Source organism: Petaurus breviceps, unplaced genomic scaffold (genome assembly GCF_028583685.1).
Source record: "Petaurus breviceps papuanus isolate PSGF00001 unplaced genomic scaffold, PetGlider_PUasm1.0 207, whole genome shotgun sequence".
Lineage (NCBI taxonomy): Eukaryota > Metazoa > Chordata > Mammalia > Diprotodontia > Petauridae > Petaurus > Petaurus breviceps.
The window spans coordinates 23,011,297-23,025,536 of NW_027185850.1; the positions used below are offsets into that span (position 1 = coordinate 23,011,297).

Sequence of the window (14,240 nt, forward strand, 5' to 3'; positions counted from 1 at the left end):
CCTTCCTGATAGGGCTGTTACATTGCTGTCCTCATAGCCCCAGCACCCAGCCCACAGCTTGGCCCATAGCAGGTGCCTGATAAATGCTTGTTGAATTAGATCATCTTCAATAATCACAAGAGCCGACATTTCTGTAATGATTCTCTAAGCCCAGATGACCAACAGGTTGTTAGCCCTTCCAGGCACCCTGTGGGGAAGGTAGCCCAAACTTCCTTAGTAAGTTCCAGGCTCTGTGCTAAAAGCTGGGCACATAAAGACAAAACAAGACAGTCCCTGCCCTCACAGAGCTTACATTCTACTACAGGAAAACAATACACGCACAGGAAATTATAGCTACGAAGTCATTTCAGGGGAGAGGACGGTAGCTACCTGAGGCTACTTGATGTCATGGAAAGAGGGCTGGGTTTGGAGGAAAATGACAGAATTCTGGCCCTGCTGTTTGACTCCCCTCCCATGGGCCTCAGTTTCCTTACCTTTAAAATGCCAGGCTTGGACTAGATGGCTACTGAGAGCCCTTCTGGGAATCCTATGCACTGGGAGAATCCAGGTAGGCTTCCCATAGGAGGCAGACCCTAGGCTGAGCCTTGAAGGAGCCAGGGAGTCCATGAGTTAGGTGAGGAAAGAGAATATTCTGGGTATGGGGCACAGCCTGGAGTGCCATACACCGGGGGGAGCAGAGAGATTTATAGGAGGTGAGTGATGGGGGCCCCAGCCCTGGCCTTGTCTGGGTGGCTGCCTGGCCCCACATCTGACACTCTGCTCTCTCTAGTGCTTTTATCGACAAGGCCAATGACCGGACAGAGCAGGTGGTCCTCATTGACAGCCAGCTACACTCCCCCGAGGGCCTGGCGGTTGATTGGGTACATAAGCACATCTATTGGACTGACTCTGGCAACAAGACCATCTCTGTGGCCACCGTGGATGGTGGCCGGAGAAAGACCCTCTTCAGCCATGATCTGAGCGAGCCACGAGCCATCGCCGTGGACCCGCTCCATGGGTGAGTCACGTCTGGGGCAGGGGGGAGACTGGAGACTAGGGGAGATGATTTCTGGCCTTGAAGCCCCTTTGGGAAGGGCTGGCCAGGCTCCAACCTGACCCTGCACCGTGTGGGATGTATTCATCAATGGTCCCACTGACCCATAGACTTGTTCAGCCCCTAGAAAGTAATGGAATGGGAAGGAGAATATTGTAGCATTGGACTTTGTATGAGAAGACCTAGGTTCAAATCCGTCTGTGAGTAGAAGTTACAGAAAGGAGGGTTTTACCCGAGTCTAAGGGAGAGCTTCCTGGTCACAGTGCTGTCCAAGGATCGCTTCAGGGGCGTTACAGGGAGTTACACTCCCTGACAGAGTGCGAGATGACACTGAGTTCCTCCCTCCTGAGAGCCTCACAGCCTTAGTACAAGTCTGGCGTGTCTGCGCTCTCTTACCCATTGTGATGCCGCTGAGATGATGTTTAAGAAGCACTTAGCCCAGTGTTAGGCACACTATAGATACCATATAGATGCATATTCCCTTCCCTGCCCCTTTGGCTTTCCTGTTTTCTTACTGTGGGACATTAAACAAATAAATGAATATTTTTAAGTGCTTACTCCGTGTCAAGCATTGTGCTAAACATTGTTGTTTCTCTCCCCTCTCTGGCCCTTCCAGGTTCATGTACTGGTCTGACTGGGGCGACCAGGCCAAGATCGAAAAATCGGGCCTGAATGGAGTGGACCGGCAGGTGTTAGTTCTGGACAACATCGAGTGGCCCAACGGGATCACCCTGGGTGAGTCTGGAGATAACTCAGGCCCTCCCTTTGCCATCACTAGTTTTGGGAAGCCTGTTAGTACCCATCATGTTCAGCACAGCTCCAGATCCAGCCCCTTTCTTTTCTGGAAGTGTCCACTCTAACTTAGATACACTCAGTAGATAGCCTGACAGCCTGATAGAAACATCATGCCAAAACACGAGTGGAATAGATGAAGATATAGACTGAGACAGAAACATAGACACGGACATAAACACATATATATGTATATACATACACACGCGTGTGTGTGTGTGCGTGTGTCCTCTAGAAGACCTACGACATCATGATTAGGAGGCAGCATACATAGTACATTGGAACATGTGTGTGTGTGTGTGTGTGTGGTCATATGGAAGACAGGCTCATGGAATGCCCGTTCCCCCAGCCTTTTCCTCCATGTTTATACACTCTTCACATCATATTGTCATTCAGTCACATCCAACTTGTGTCCAGCTCTTTGTCTGTGACCCCATTTGGGGTTTTCCTGACAAAGCTACAGAATTAGCTTTGTTTTGCTTAGAATTGGGCAGTTAGGGGGTGCAGTGGATAGAGTACCAGAGCTGGAGTCAGGAAGGCTCATCTTCCTGAGTTCAAATCCAGCCTCAGACACTTTTTCCTTGAGTGACCCTGGGCAAGTCACTTAACCCTGGTTGCCTCAGTTTCCTTATCTGTAAAATGATCTGGAGAATGAAATGGCAGACCACTCTAGTATCTTTGCCAAGAACCCCCCAGATGGGGCCATGAGGAGCCGGACAGGACTAAACAAGCTACCAGACGCCAGCCTGGTTTTCTGACTGCAGACTGAGTTCTTTCTGAGCTGCCTGCCTCTCCTCTGGTCCAGCCTGGCCAGAACGACATCCCTTTGTCCAGCATTGTCTGGGCCTCTGTTTGAAGACCTCCGGTGGCTGGAGCCTGGTGTTTACTAAGCCACCCCACTGTGCTTCAGGACACTTCTGTTGTGAGGAATTTTTAAAAACTGAATCAAAGTTGACCTCTCGGGCTTCTGCCACACTTCCCCGAATGGCCAGGCCATGCAAAGTCAGACTCAAAGCTCCTTGTCCCATACTGTTCTGTGAGAGGACAGAAGAGGGAGGTTAAAACCCTGGGCAGAGAACCAAAGGGATGGGAGGGAAGGGCTGGCCCTTTCATCCCTTCAGTGTGGCCATTGTTGTTAATAATAATAAAAAACAAACCCTTAAAAGTACCAGGGCCGGGACGCAGAAGGGCTCTAAACCTGCTATTGGCTCTTGCCTGCCCCGAGTTCTGCCTAGTCTAGTCGTGTTGGGCGGTGGAGAGGCCTTGGTGGCACCAGGCTGCATGTGGCAAGGGAACTTCCTGGTGCTGATTAGAATCACCTGGCAGACACTCACACCCTGGACTCCGAGTACTGGAAACTGCTTGATGGGCAGAGACTGCCTAGAGTCACAGCCTCTTGTTGAACCGAAGACGTCCCCCACTGGGGGGAGGAGGATGAAGCAGGCTCTCTGGAGCGCTTAGGGCTTGGTCAGACATCGAAGACTCCAGCGGTACTCGCCGTATCCCCGGCCATCACCGGGTGTCTTGGCTTTTGTCCTGCCACTGGAGGCCAGCAACTCTGGAAGAAAGAGCGAGGCCAGCGGCACTGACCATATCCCCAACCGGCAGCACCCACTGTATCTCCGGCCATCGCTTGGGCATCTTGGCTTTTATCCTGCCACTGGAGGCCAGCGACTCTGGAAGAAAGAGCGAGGCTGGCAGGTTGATGCTGACATCCTGTTCACATCCTAGTCAAGACGTCACCCGTGCTGTCATTCGTTGGTCCACCAGAAAGTGCTGGCTTTGAGGGGCCGAGGACCTGGGTTCAAGTCCTTTCTCCTGTGTAATTCATCGAGTCATGTCCCTTCTCTGGGTCCTCATTTCCTCCTTTGTCAGAGAAGTGCAAAGTCGCTGCCAGGCCCTGGTGCTCAGTAGCTCTGTGACATCAGGTTAGTCACCTGTCCCCTCTGCGTTCCTGCTTCCTCTTCTGAAAAATGAGGGGCTTGAGCCAGAGGCCTCCTAAGGCCCCGTGGCAGTTCCATCACTTGCTGTTCCTAGAGCTCAAACTGGATGGGACAAAATGAGCCGCATCCTAGTCGATCCAGGTGGGCTTCCTGGAGGAGGGGCTGCTGAAGCTTCAACAGTTCCTGTTAATTTGTCCCCATTAGGGAATTTGATAAGGAAAATGGACTGTCCTTGGACCCAGATGTAGACTCCCCAGCATCATGCTGGTCATTAAGCTCTGGTTCACACTTTTGCCTTCTGAGGTGCTGACCCCATTCTTCCTATGTGGAGCTCAACAGGAAAGACTGGCAGAAGCCATCAAGCCCGATAGAGGGGCCTTGGGCTAAAGTTACCCAGAAAAGCCTGGCTGCTGCCTAGCTCCAGGACCATGTGCAAGGGCCTGGACCCAACCCTGGAAGCAGTAGGGTGATAAGTGTGCCCTGTCTTCTCAAATCCTGCCCCCCCCCGCCCAAACCCTGCCTTGAAGAGGAGCTGAAGTTCCCAGAAGGCTGCAAGGGCTGTCTCAGTTCATGCATTTCTTAAGTGCCTTCTTTGTGCAATAGGCAGCCTGGCCAGGGGATGGACAGCTGGCCTCAGAGTCAGGAAGACCAGAGTTCAAGTCTTGCCTCTGGAATATTTTGGCTGGGTGACCTTGACCAAGTCACTGGAGGTCTCAGTGACTCCAGACCATTCTAAACTCTAAGTTACAGAAGGAGAGCTGGTCTGCGCTGGTAGAGTCCTCCCCAAGAGTTCCCCAGGCCAATGAAGTCACAGTTTCAGTCCTTATCTTCTATCCTATGTCCCTAGGCACTGAGCTAGGCCCCAGGAAAGAGCCCCTGCCCTCAAGGAGCTTATACTCTGCCTGGAGGAGATGCCGCTTACCTTTACAAGTGTGCCCAAAATAAATACAAGCACTGTAATGTAAGTTCCAGCAGCTGGAACCAAGAACAAGTCAAGATTGTCATGGCCTCACATAGGGCACAGTCACAGTGATGGGGAGTGAGTGAGGCAGGCCAGCACAGGGTGGACGAATGGGGCTGCAGGCAGGCAGAGAGGGAGGGACGAGGTGCTGTGGAGGGGAGTTAGGGGCCACCTGTTCTCGTGCAGAGTAGAAAGGCCCCCGGCCATGCTCTTTGCTGCCCCCTGCCTCGACTTTCTTGTTCGTTTCTGTCATCTGAGGCTAGTCTGCCATTGGAGCTCAGACCGCCTTCATTCGCCATGCCCTAGCACAGCCTCCTCTGCTGACACACAGGAAAGGCAGTGAGTGCCCGGGGGAGCTGGGCCCCGATCACGATGCCTGCTTCACGCCCCCTTCTGCCTCCATGGGCAGCTCCCACTTACCTGAATTCCCTCCTTCCTCTCTGGCCAGATTTGCTAAGCCAGCGTCTCTACTGGGTGGACTCCAAATTGCATCAGCTCTCCAGCATCGACTTCAATGGTGGCAACCGGAAGGTCCTTATCTTCTCTGTGGATGCTCTGAGCCACCCCTTTGGGATTGCAGTGTTTGAGGTAAACAGAACACATCAAATATCAGGGCTGGGAGGGGCCTAGAACAGGGGATGTCAGGGCCAGGAGGGACCTGAGGACAGGGGATGTCAGGGCTGGGAGGGGCCTGAAGACAGGGGATGTCAGGGCTGGGAGGGACCTGAGGACAGGGATGGTCAGAGCTGGGAGAGGCCTGAGAAGAAGGAATGTCAGCTCTGGGAGGGAGGGGCCTTAGGACAAAGGTGTCAGAGGGAGATGTGTGTATATATGTATGTATATGTATGTATTGGCGGGGGAAAGGTAAGGCAGTTGGGGTTAAGTGACTTGCCCAAGGTCACACAGCTAGTTAAGTATCAAGTGTCTGAGGTCAAATTTGGACTCGGGTCCTTCTGACTCCAGGGTGGGTGCTCTATTCACTGCCCCAACTAGCTGCCCCAAAGGGGTATATTTTTAAGAAGAAGAAAAATCCATCTTATAGCTTATAGTAAGTTTGTGAAATGTAGTGATTATCAGAGTTTCACCGTTCTACATACTGGGACGTATTCCTACTCCACAGAATGCTTGCATCATAAAGCAGTCAGTCTGTGTTGTGTCTCTTGGAGGGGCCCAGGCTTAGCGGGAAGCCGACTGAGGAAACACTAAAAACAGAGACTGCACACCTTTCTTGTGTAAGGGGGAGATGCAGGGAGGGGAGAACAGCACCAGCATCTGGGAGAGCTGGAAAAGGCCTCTCAGGGAAGGCGACCCTTGCGGGGGAGAGCGAGGCAGGTCTGCAGGGAAGCCTGGGCTGAACCACAGCCTCCAGAGGAATCCCAGCCTGTGATGTCTTTGTGTGCTGATCTCAGGAGGTCCCAGCTCCTTCGGGCTTCCCACCCATGTCCATCCTGCTGAGGAACCTGTCTGCACTTAGCTCAGCTGGTCCCGGGCAGACAGGCAGCACTTTTGTAGAGTCTATGATACAGAAAAGAAAAGAACAAAGGGCTTTCCCAGTCTCTCCCACCGGCTTTTCAGAAGGAGGGATACTTCAAAAAGATACAAATTGGCATTGTCTGTGTTGTGATCACTTTTATTTTGTTCCACCTTTCCCGGTCGCATTTTAATCTAGTTCAGGCCACGCTCAGGAGTTTTGTAGCCACTTGTGAGCCAGCAGCAAAGAGGTTGACACTTATGGCCTCAAAGATCCCTGAAGGACCGACCCTTGCAGCTCTGTCTCCCCAGTTCCATGTGTCTGTGCCTCTCTGAAGATGTGCATGCCCATTTTTAATGTGGGGCTGAGCTCTTGAGGCCGGACAGGCCGCCTTAACTCTAACCATCACAGGCACACACCAGTGGGGGCCCCAAGGCCTGCTGCTGCTTCACAGGCATAGCCTGGGGCCAGAGTGTAGATGCTGTGGGCAAAACGGTCCTGTCTTAGCCCAGGATCAGGAAGCAGAGATTCTGCCCTCAGCAAAATGAGCCAATCAGAGAATCATAGAATGGAGGAAGGGAAAAAGGGAGATAGGGTGGAAATGCTATCAGATGTTCAGATTTAGAAAGGAACATCATTCCATTTGATCCTCAGTGGGCCTGTGAGGTAGGTACAGTGGATTTTATCATCCCTATTTTTACAAAATAACAATTAATTCCCTGATCTCAAGGCCCGTCACCATTCTGGCTGCCCTTCTCTACATGCACTCAAATGGTAAATGTCCTTCCTAAAAATGGCACCCAGAGCTTAAGTCAGCATCCCAGATGGGGTCTGACCAGAACAGGGGATGGGGGGACCCATCATTATCTAGCTAGTTCTAGACACAAGGTATTCACTTTGCCAGTTGCCATATTATCTTGCTTCTGTAGTCATTCTAAATAGAATTTCTCTGTCTTTTCCTGCTAGGTTTGGTTGGTTATGCCCAGAAATGCTGGACATTTATGTAGATTTTATTCTAACTCCTACAACTTTGTTGAAATTATTATTTTAATTGTTTTTTAGTTAACTCTGGGGTTTTCTGAGTAGACCATTATATCATCTACAAAAAGCGATCATTTTGTTTCTTCCACTAACTGACTTTTGGATAGTTTTGCCAGAAATCTTTGCAGACTCTTCTCTATTCTCTTTCTGAACATCAGGGCATTTACCCTTTTCCAATCATACTGCATATTTCCCACCCACCATGATTGCTCAGATGTCATGGACAATATCTCAGCCCATCAGTTAATTTAATCCCTTTTAGTCCCTTTGGGTTGGGCCAGATGACTTGGGATCCTAAAGGGTAACTAGGCATATTCCCTACGTTTCTGGGGTATCAGCTTCCCTTTTGCCATTTTTTGTCCTTTTCAGCCCAAAACTTCTTCTCTGTGGCAGAGAATAACGGAGAAAACAAATAAAACTTAAGCAGCTCTACCTTCTTTCCTTAGTCACCATCATCATCTATGTCATTATTGTTCTTTGGAGAACAAACGGCTGCTTCCTCTCCAGAGAGCTGAACTCCTGGCTCTTTGGAAAGAAACTCAGATGAGTCATTCATCTCCTGGTATTCATTGGTCCTTCTTACTTATCTCCTCATTGTCATGTTTTTCATTCCTTCAGCCTCTTAACATGAAAGTCAAGGTTCCTCTTGCTCATCTCTGTTTTTATGTTGAAAGCCTTCTCTTAAAATGTTTTCATTCAGAGCACGTTTCTCTTTCCCCTACTCAGTGAGCCATCCTTTGTAATGAATAAAAAAGGAGGAAGAAAGGAAAATTATTCAACAAAATACACTAACATGCTGTGTTCTGTACCCACTGGCCCCAACTCTGCAACTAAAAAGGGAGAGAATTGCATTTTCTCACCTTTTTGGGACAAGGCCTGCTTGTTATAATCACAACTTTCAGGCTGCTGTTCTATCCATTTATGTGATTAGAGTCATGAATGTCTTGTTTTCTGGGTTCTTCTTTCTTCACTTTGCATCAGTTCAGATAAGTCTTCCTATTCATCAACCAGGCTGCCTACAGATAGCTCAGTGGCACCATAGCACACAGAACATTGGGCCTGGAGTCAGGAAGACTTGAGTTCAAATCTGGCTCCAGATGCTAGCTGTGTGACCTTGGACAAGTCACTTCATTCTCTGCCTCATTTTCTCCATCTGTAAAATGGAGATCATAACAGTACCTACTTCAAAGTAGTTATGAGAATCAGATGGAGTCATGTTTGTAAAGTTTAGCACAGTGCCTGACACTTAGAAATGCTTGTTGCCTTCCTTCCCTAGCCTTCTCTGTATTCCCCCAGTAATTTCACAGGTGCAGCCCCTCACCCCATCCTAGATCCCAGACACTGCTCATAGCCAGAAGTACATGCAGTAGTCACTGGTCCGTCCACCCCCCCCGCTCACTTCACAAAGGACAAAGCTGAGGGCCCAGAGAAGGCCCAAGGTCAGTCATCAAGCATTGGTTAAACACCAGGCACCATGCTAAGTTCCAGGCTGCAAAGAAAGGCTCTCAAGGAGCTCCCAGTTAGATGGAGGGAGTTGGGGGCAGAATGAGAAAGGCTCAGGGGAGCCCTTGGGGAGGCGTGGGTCGACACCTCACCTTCTCTGCCTGTGCCTCACAGGACAAGGTGTTCTGGACAGATCTGGAGAACGAAGCCATCTTCAGCGCCAATCGACTGAATGGCCTCGAAATCTCCGTCCTGGCCGAGAATCTCAACAACCCTCATGACATTGTCATCTTCCATGAACTGAAACAGCCAAAAGGTAGGCGGTGTCTCCCTGAGAGGCGGGGGGGAGGGTGCCCACCCACCTGCACCATCGCTGCACCCCCTCCCCCGACGCCCTGAGCTCCCCTCCCTTCCCTTAGCACCAGCCTGGGAACCTGGTCAGCCTTGCCTTAGAGATGGGACATGGATGGTTTCCTCTTCAAATTTACATACATTTATTAATCCCTCTAGAGCTCAGCTAGGACAGCTACAAGATGGGCATAACAGCCCTTCCGCTCCCCGTGCCCTAAGACTCTCCTGAGTGTCAGACAGACTCTACGTCAGGCAGTTAGTGACCAAACAGCCCCACAGAGATGGGAGAGAGGGTAAAGATGCCAGAGCTTCTCCAGCCTGGGAGGCCGTGCAGTAATTCTAGACACATCCTCATAGCTTAGATGACTTCTGGTTCCTCTTTGGAATCCGCATTCAGGGTGTGCTTTGAGATCATTCTTGTGGATCAGTATTTTGAAGCAAATTTCTATCCTCTGAAGGTGGGTCAGATTTTTGGAGGCAGTTAAGTCATCTGGAGCCTGGGGAATAGGGTGTCACACGTGATGTCCTGGAGAGGGACCAGACTAGATCTTTGTGGGGAAAATGAGGGGCAGTTGGGAGAACATCTCAGGGAGGCAGATTTCTGCCTGATATGAGGTGGACGCTGCTTACAATGAGAGTGACCCCCAGGCAGAGCGGGCTGCCTGGATGGAGGTGGCTTTCCCCTTCTTGAAAGTCTTCATGCAGAGGTTGGGTGACCGTTGTTGGGGATGGGATAGTGGGCATTCTTGTTCAAAGTGTGGCTTAATCCAGGCGACCTCTGAGGTCCGACCCAGCTCAGAGGTGATAACCAGCGTTTACACAGAACATTAGGCTTTGCAAAGCAGTATCGTGTGCTTTCTCATTTGAGCCTCAGAACAGCCCTGGAAGCAGGTACTATTATTATCCCCATTTTCCAGAGGAGAAAACAGGCAGACTAAGGTGGAGTGACTTGCCCAGGGTCACACAGTTCTTACATGCCTGAGGCCAGATTTGAACTCAGATGTTATGGACTCCATGCTCATAGCTCTAACCACTGCACAACCTGACTGCCTTGGAAATTCTGTGATGTTATGGATTATCCAGAGGAATCCTGTTTTTCATAAAAAACTAGATGTGACTCAAAAGTAATGAAGCATAAACCCCAGAATGCCCACATTGAAAGAGGCCCTGGAGATCATCTGGTCTTACAGCTGGGAAAACTGAGGCCCCAAGTGGGGAAGTGATCTGCCTACACTCAGAGTTTTTTTTGGTGGTCTGTAAGCTGCCTTTCTGGTGAGTTTCTCAAATAATATGACCTTCATTTATAAGTGAAAAAAAGATCCTTGACCCCCCCCCCAGGTGTCAGGAGAGCTGACACCTCTCAATCCTGCCATTCGTTTACTGTGGAATCTTGGGGAAATCACTACCCCCATCTGGGCCTGAGTTTGCTCTTCTACAAAATGGGGAGGTTAGCATAGTGGGTATGAAAATGTTCCTTTGAATGTGAGTCTGTGAAAGAGGAGGAGAAGTTTGCCTGGGCTATTGGGGTGTCCATCTCAGAGCCCAGGCGCCCTCCTTTCTAGCCGTGGGCAGAGCTGTTAGGCCACAGTCACCCTCCACTGTCTCCAAGGATCCATGGTAGATTGTCTAGAGGAGGCCAGGGTGGCCCAGGGCCTGGAGCCTGTTATATGGGACTCACTTGAAGGAACCTTGGAGAGGAGAAGACTGGGGAGGAAAGATCTGCTTCTTCTGCCTGGCCCCAGAGGAAAAACCCAGGAATAGTTGAGGGGCGGGGGACTCTCAAAGAGACCAGTGGAGGTTTAATGTCAGGAAAGAATTCCCACCAAGAAGAGCTCCCTAAATCAGAGGGGTTTCCTTCCTCAAGCTGTGTGGGTCCCCCTCCTGGGAAGTCTTCACCTGAATGGCCACTTGTTGGGCGGGTTATGGTACAGATTCCTTTTGTGTGGGGGTTGGACCCCATGGTTTATGAGGTCCCTAAATGTCTGTGATTCTGCAGGAATCTGTAGGGCCCCATGATATAATAGAGAAAGGCGGCTAGGTGGCACAGTGAATAGAGCACCGGCCCTGGAGTCAGGAGGACCTGAGTTCAAATGCGGCCTCAGACACAACACAAAAACTAGCCATGTGACCTTGGGCAAGTCACAACCCCAATTGCCCTCCAAAAAGCAAATAAATAAATAAATGAACGAATGAATAAATAAATAAATGACAAAATAAATAAATAATAAAATGAAAAGAGAAAGCCCAAGTTTGAAGTCAGGACACCTGTCTCTGGAGCCTAGACTTAATCAGGTCACATTCCTGAGCCTCTGTGATCCCCTCTTCTAAATGGAGCTGCCCCAAGAGTCTGTGAGACAATCTCTCTCTCTCTCTCTCTCTCCCTCTCTCTCTCCTCAGCTCCCGATGCCTGTGAGCAGAGCTCTCAGCCCAATGGCGGCTGTGAATACCTGTGCCTTCCTGCCCCCCAGATCTCCATCCACTCCCCCAAATACACCTGTGCCTGTCCCGACTCCATGTGGCTGGGCCCAGATATGAAGAGGTGCTATCGAGGTAAGAGTCCCCAGGGGTGGGGATGGGATTCTTAGCCCTGCTTCTCCTGTTCCCTTCCCTATTGGTGCCCCTGGTGTGGTGGTTAGAGCCCAGTGCGGGATGTGGAGCTGGGGACCCAGGTCACATCCCAGTGCCTGCATTTCTTCCTGAGCTTCTGCTGGGATGAGATCTGGGATGAGCATAATGGTCTTCCTTCCCTTCCATGGGGATTGTGTGGGAACAATTCTATGAGCCTTAAGACCCTGAGGAAGTGGGCATTGTCTTTGTTAAGTGAGGAGTCCCCGAAGCCCCAGCTAAATGGACTGCCCACCTAGCCTATGAAAAGCATTCATTCCTTGATAACTCATGCTGTTTGGTCCCAAACAGTGCGGGGACAGACTGAAAACAACACAGTCCCTGCCCTCAAGGAGAATGCAGTCTACTAGGAGAGGGGATGGTGTGGCCAAGATTCACATCTCAGGAGGCTGAGTGTGGCTGGAGCAGAGTAGGGATCCAGGCAGAGCCCCCAAGGGCAGTTAGAGGACAGGAGGCTAAGCTAAGTTCACGAGGGAAGGGTTCAAGGAGCAGGGCTCCCCAGAGCAGGGCTCCCCAAGTGGGGCTTCCCTGAGTGGAGCTCCCCTAAGCAAGGCCTTGAAAGGAGAGATCTTCATCAGGTGCAGAAGAAGTAAGGGGACTCTTCCAGCAGATGCCTGGAGGTGGGAGAGGGAAGGTCCAGGCTGGGGAACAGCTACTAGCCCACTTTGGCTCAGATACAGAATGTATGGAGGGGAGAAGGAAGGGGGAAGGGGAGGAAATAAGCATTTATTAAGTACCTACTGTGTGCCAGACTCTTTATAATTATTATCTCATTTGGTCAAGTATGCTCTAGGGCTAGATAAAGGTAGAAATAGATGGAACAAGGTCTTGAGTACCAAGGCAGAGTTTATATTTTATCCTGGTTAGCATTGGTCATTGGGATGGATGAAGTGAAATTAATAAAAAGGCATGTATTAAGCACCTACTGTGTGCCAGCATCTTAGTATCATACAATTCTGAACTTAGACCAAGGAGGGACCTAGAGGTCCTCGAGTCCTACTTCCTCAGTTTCCTGATGAGGAAACTGAAGCAAAGGGAAGTTTAAGTGACTTGTCAAAGGTAACACAAGTATGGATTCCAGCCCAGGTTTTCCAGATTCAGAGAAAGCGTTCCTCCTACTGCCAAGGGGCAGAAGGAACGTAGCCCCTGCCTCAGAGAACTTTCATTCTTATCAAGGAAGACAACACAAGTCAGTGCCAGTCAGGAAGCTCACATTTATTAAGTGCTGACTGTGTGCAGGGCCTGAAGGGAACATAAGGGAGGGAGTGCCTGGAGAATTAAGAAATTGGGTGTGGGTGCTTAAAAAGCCCCTTGGGGAAGTGATGGCTGATTTAGTTACTGTGACCCCTGAGAGGGGAGGTGGTAGGGGAAATGCAGCAGGGCAGATGGCAAGATGCCAGGGATACGGACATAGCATGGGAAGCATGGCCTGGGGCTGGCCCAATACAGTGTCGTAGGTCAGCTTGGACATGTTTTCATTCATTCATCCATATTACAAGCAATCTATCACCCACACGGCACTTATTAAACACCTACTATATGCCAGGCACTACCTTAGCCCCAAGCTCTGGTCACCATGGCTGGGCTTAGAGAGGAGGCGCCCAGGAGCCTTGAGCCAGAGCAGGCCAGCTTGGACAATTGACCCTGTCTTCGGCCTTCCCTCCACAGCCCCTCCATCTACCTCAACAACGACATTGGCCTCCACCACCGTGAGGACCCCCGGCACAAACCTTCTCAGCACCAGCCCCGTCTCCCTCCCCGGCCACACAAAGAATCAGAGCTCGGGAGAGGCCTGGCAGAGCTCGGGAACGTCCCCTAGTGAGCCCAGCATTAGTGCATCTTCGCCAGGGGTTCCCACCCCAGGAAACAGCAACCATTCCCAGCACTGTAAGGATTCCTGTTCTGGTGGCCCCTTTGGGTGGGGTGGGGAGAAGAGAGAGCCAGGAGGGTGTGGGTTACCCTGTAACCTGCAGGATACTCCACCCCTGACTGAATTGAAAGGACACAGAGTCCTGCCTGAGGGAGAGGGGCAGGGTGGTGCAGTGGGGAGTGCCCTGGCCTTGCCATCAGAAGACCTGGGCTGAGGTCCAGCTGTGTCCTTTGTGGGTGTGACCCCAGGCAAAGCCCATCCCCGCTCTGGGCCCCTCTTGGCTCATCTGCACATTGGAGGTGTCCGATCTACCACAGGAGACACAGTCTCCTCCTGCTCTGACATCCTGGGCTCAGTGGCCCTCCTGGTGAGGAGATTCTGGATTAGTAATAGGAGCAGCTCACATTCCCATAACCCTTTAAGGGCTGCCTGGTGCTTAGCATAGTATCTTATGAAACCTCAGAAGGGGGAAGGAAAGATGGTCTTTATCCTCCTTGTATAGGTGAAGAAACAGTCTCAGAGACATTAAGTGACTTACTTAGTTGCACAGCTAGTAAATGTTTAAGACAGGATTTGAACTCAGGTCTTCCTGACTCCTTGGTGCTTTCTCTTTCATGTCATGCTGTATCTCATGTATTATGTGGTTTAAGCTCCCTCCCAGCTCTGACACTCCCTGTTCTAAGGCCCCTCCCTGCCCTGACATCCCCTGT

At 50.7% G+C, this 14,240-nt stretch overlaps 2 protein-coding genes across 3 annotated transcripts in view; both read left to right on the top strand.

The window, feature by feature from the left end:
- The window catches only part of LOC138164967 (protein mago nashi homolog), a 237,049-nt gene that overhangs the window by 192,162 nt on the left and 30,647 nt on the right, over positions 1-14,240 (top strand). The gene's annotated exons all lie outside the window — the stretch shown is intronic.
- LOC138164966 (low-density lipoprotein receptor-related protein 8-like) overlaps positions 1-14,240 on the top strand; it is a 39,505-nt gene that overhangs the window by 16,393 nt on the left and 8,872 nt on the right. For both annotated transcript variants that reach the window (XM_069092971.1, XM_069092972.1), the window contains 6 exons: positions 770-997; positions 1,650-1,768; positions 5,178-5,317; positions 8,859-9,000; positions 11,433-11,585; positions 13,329-13,547. In XM_069092971.1, the coding sequence (XP_068949072.1) occupies positions 770-997; positions 1,650-1,768; positions 5,178-5,317; positions 8,859-9,000; positions 11,433-11,585; positions 13,329-13,547 (1,001 nt within the window). The remainder of the gene's footprint in view (positions 1-769; positions 998-1,649; positions 1,769-5,177; positions 5,318-8,858; positions 9,001-11,432; positions 11,586-13,328; positions 13,548-14,240) is intronic.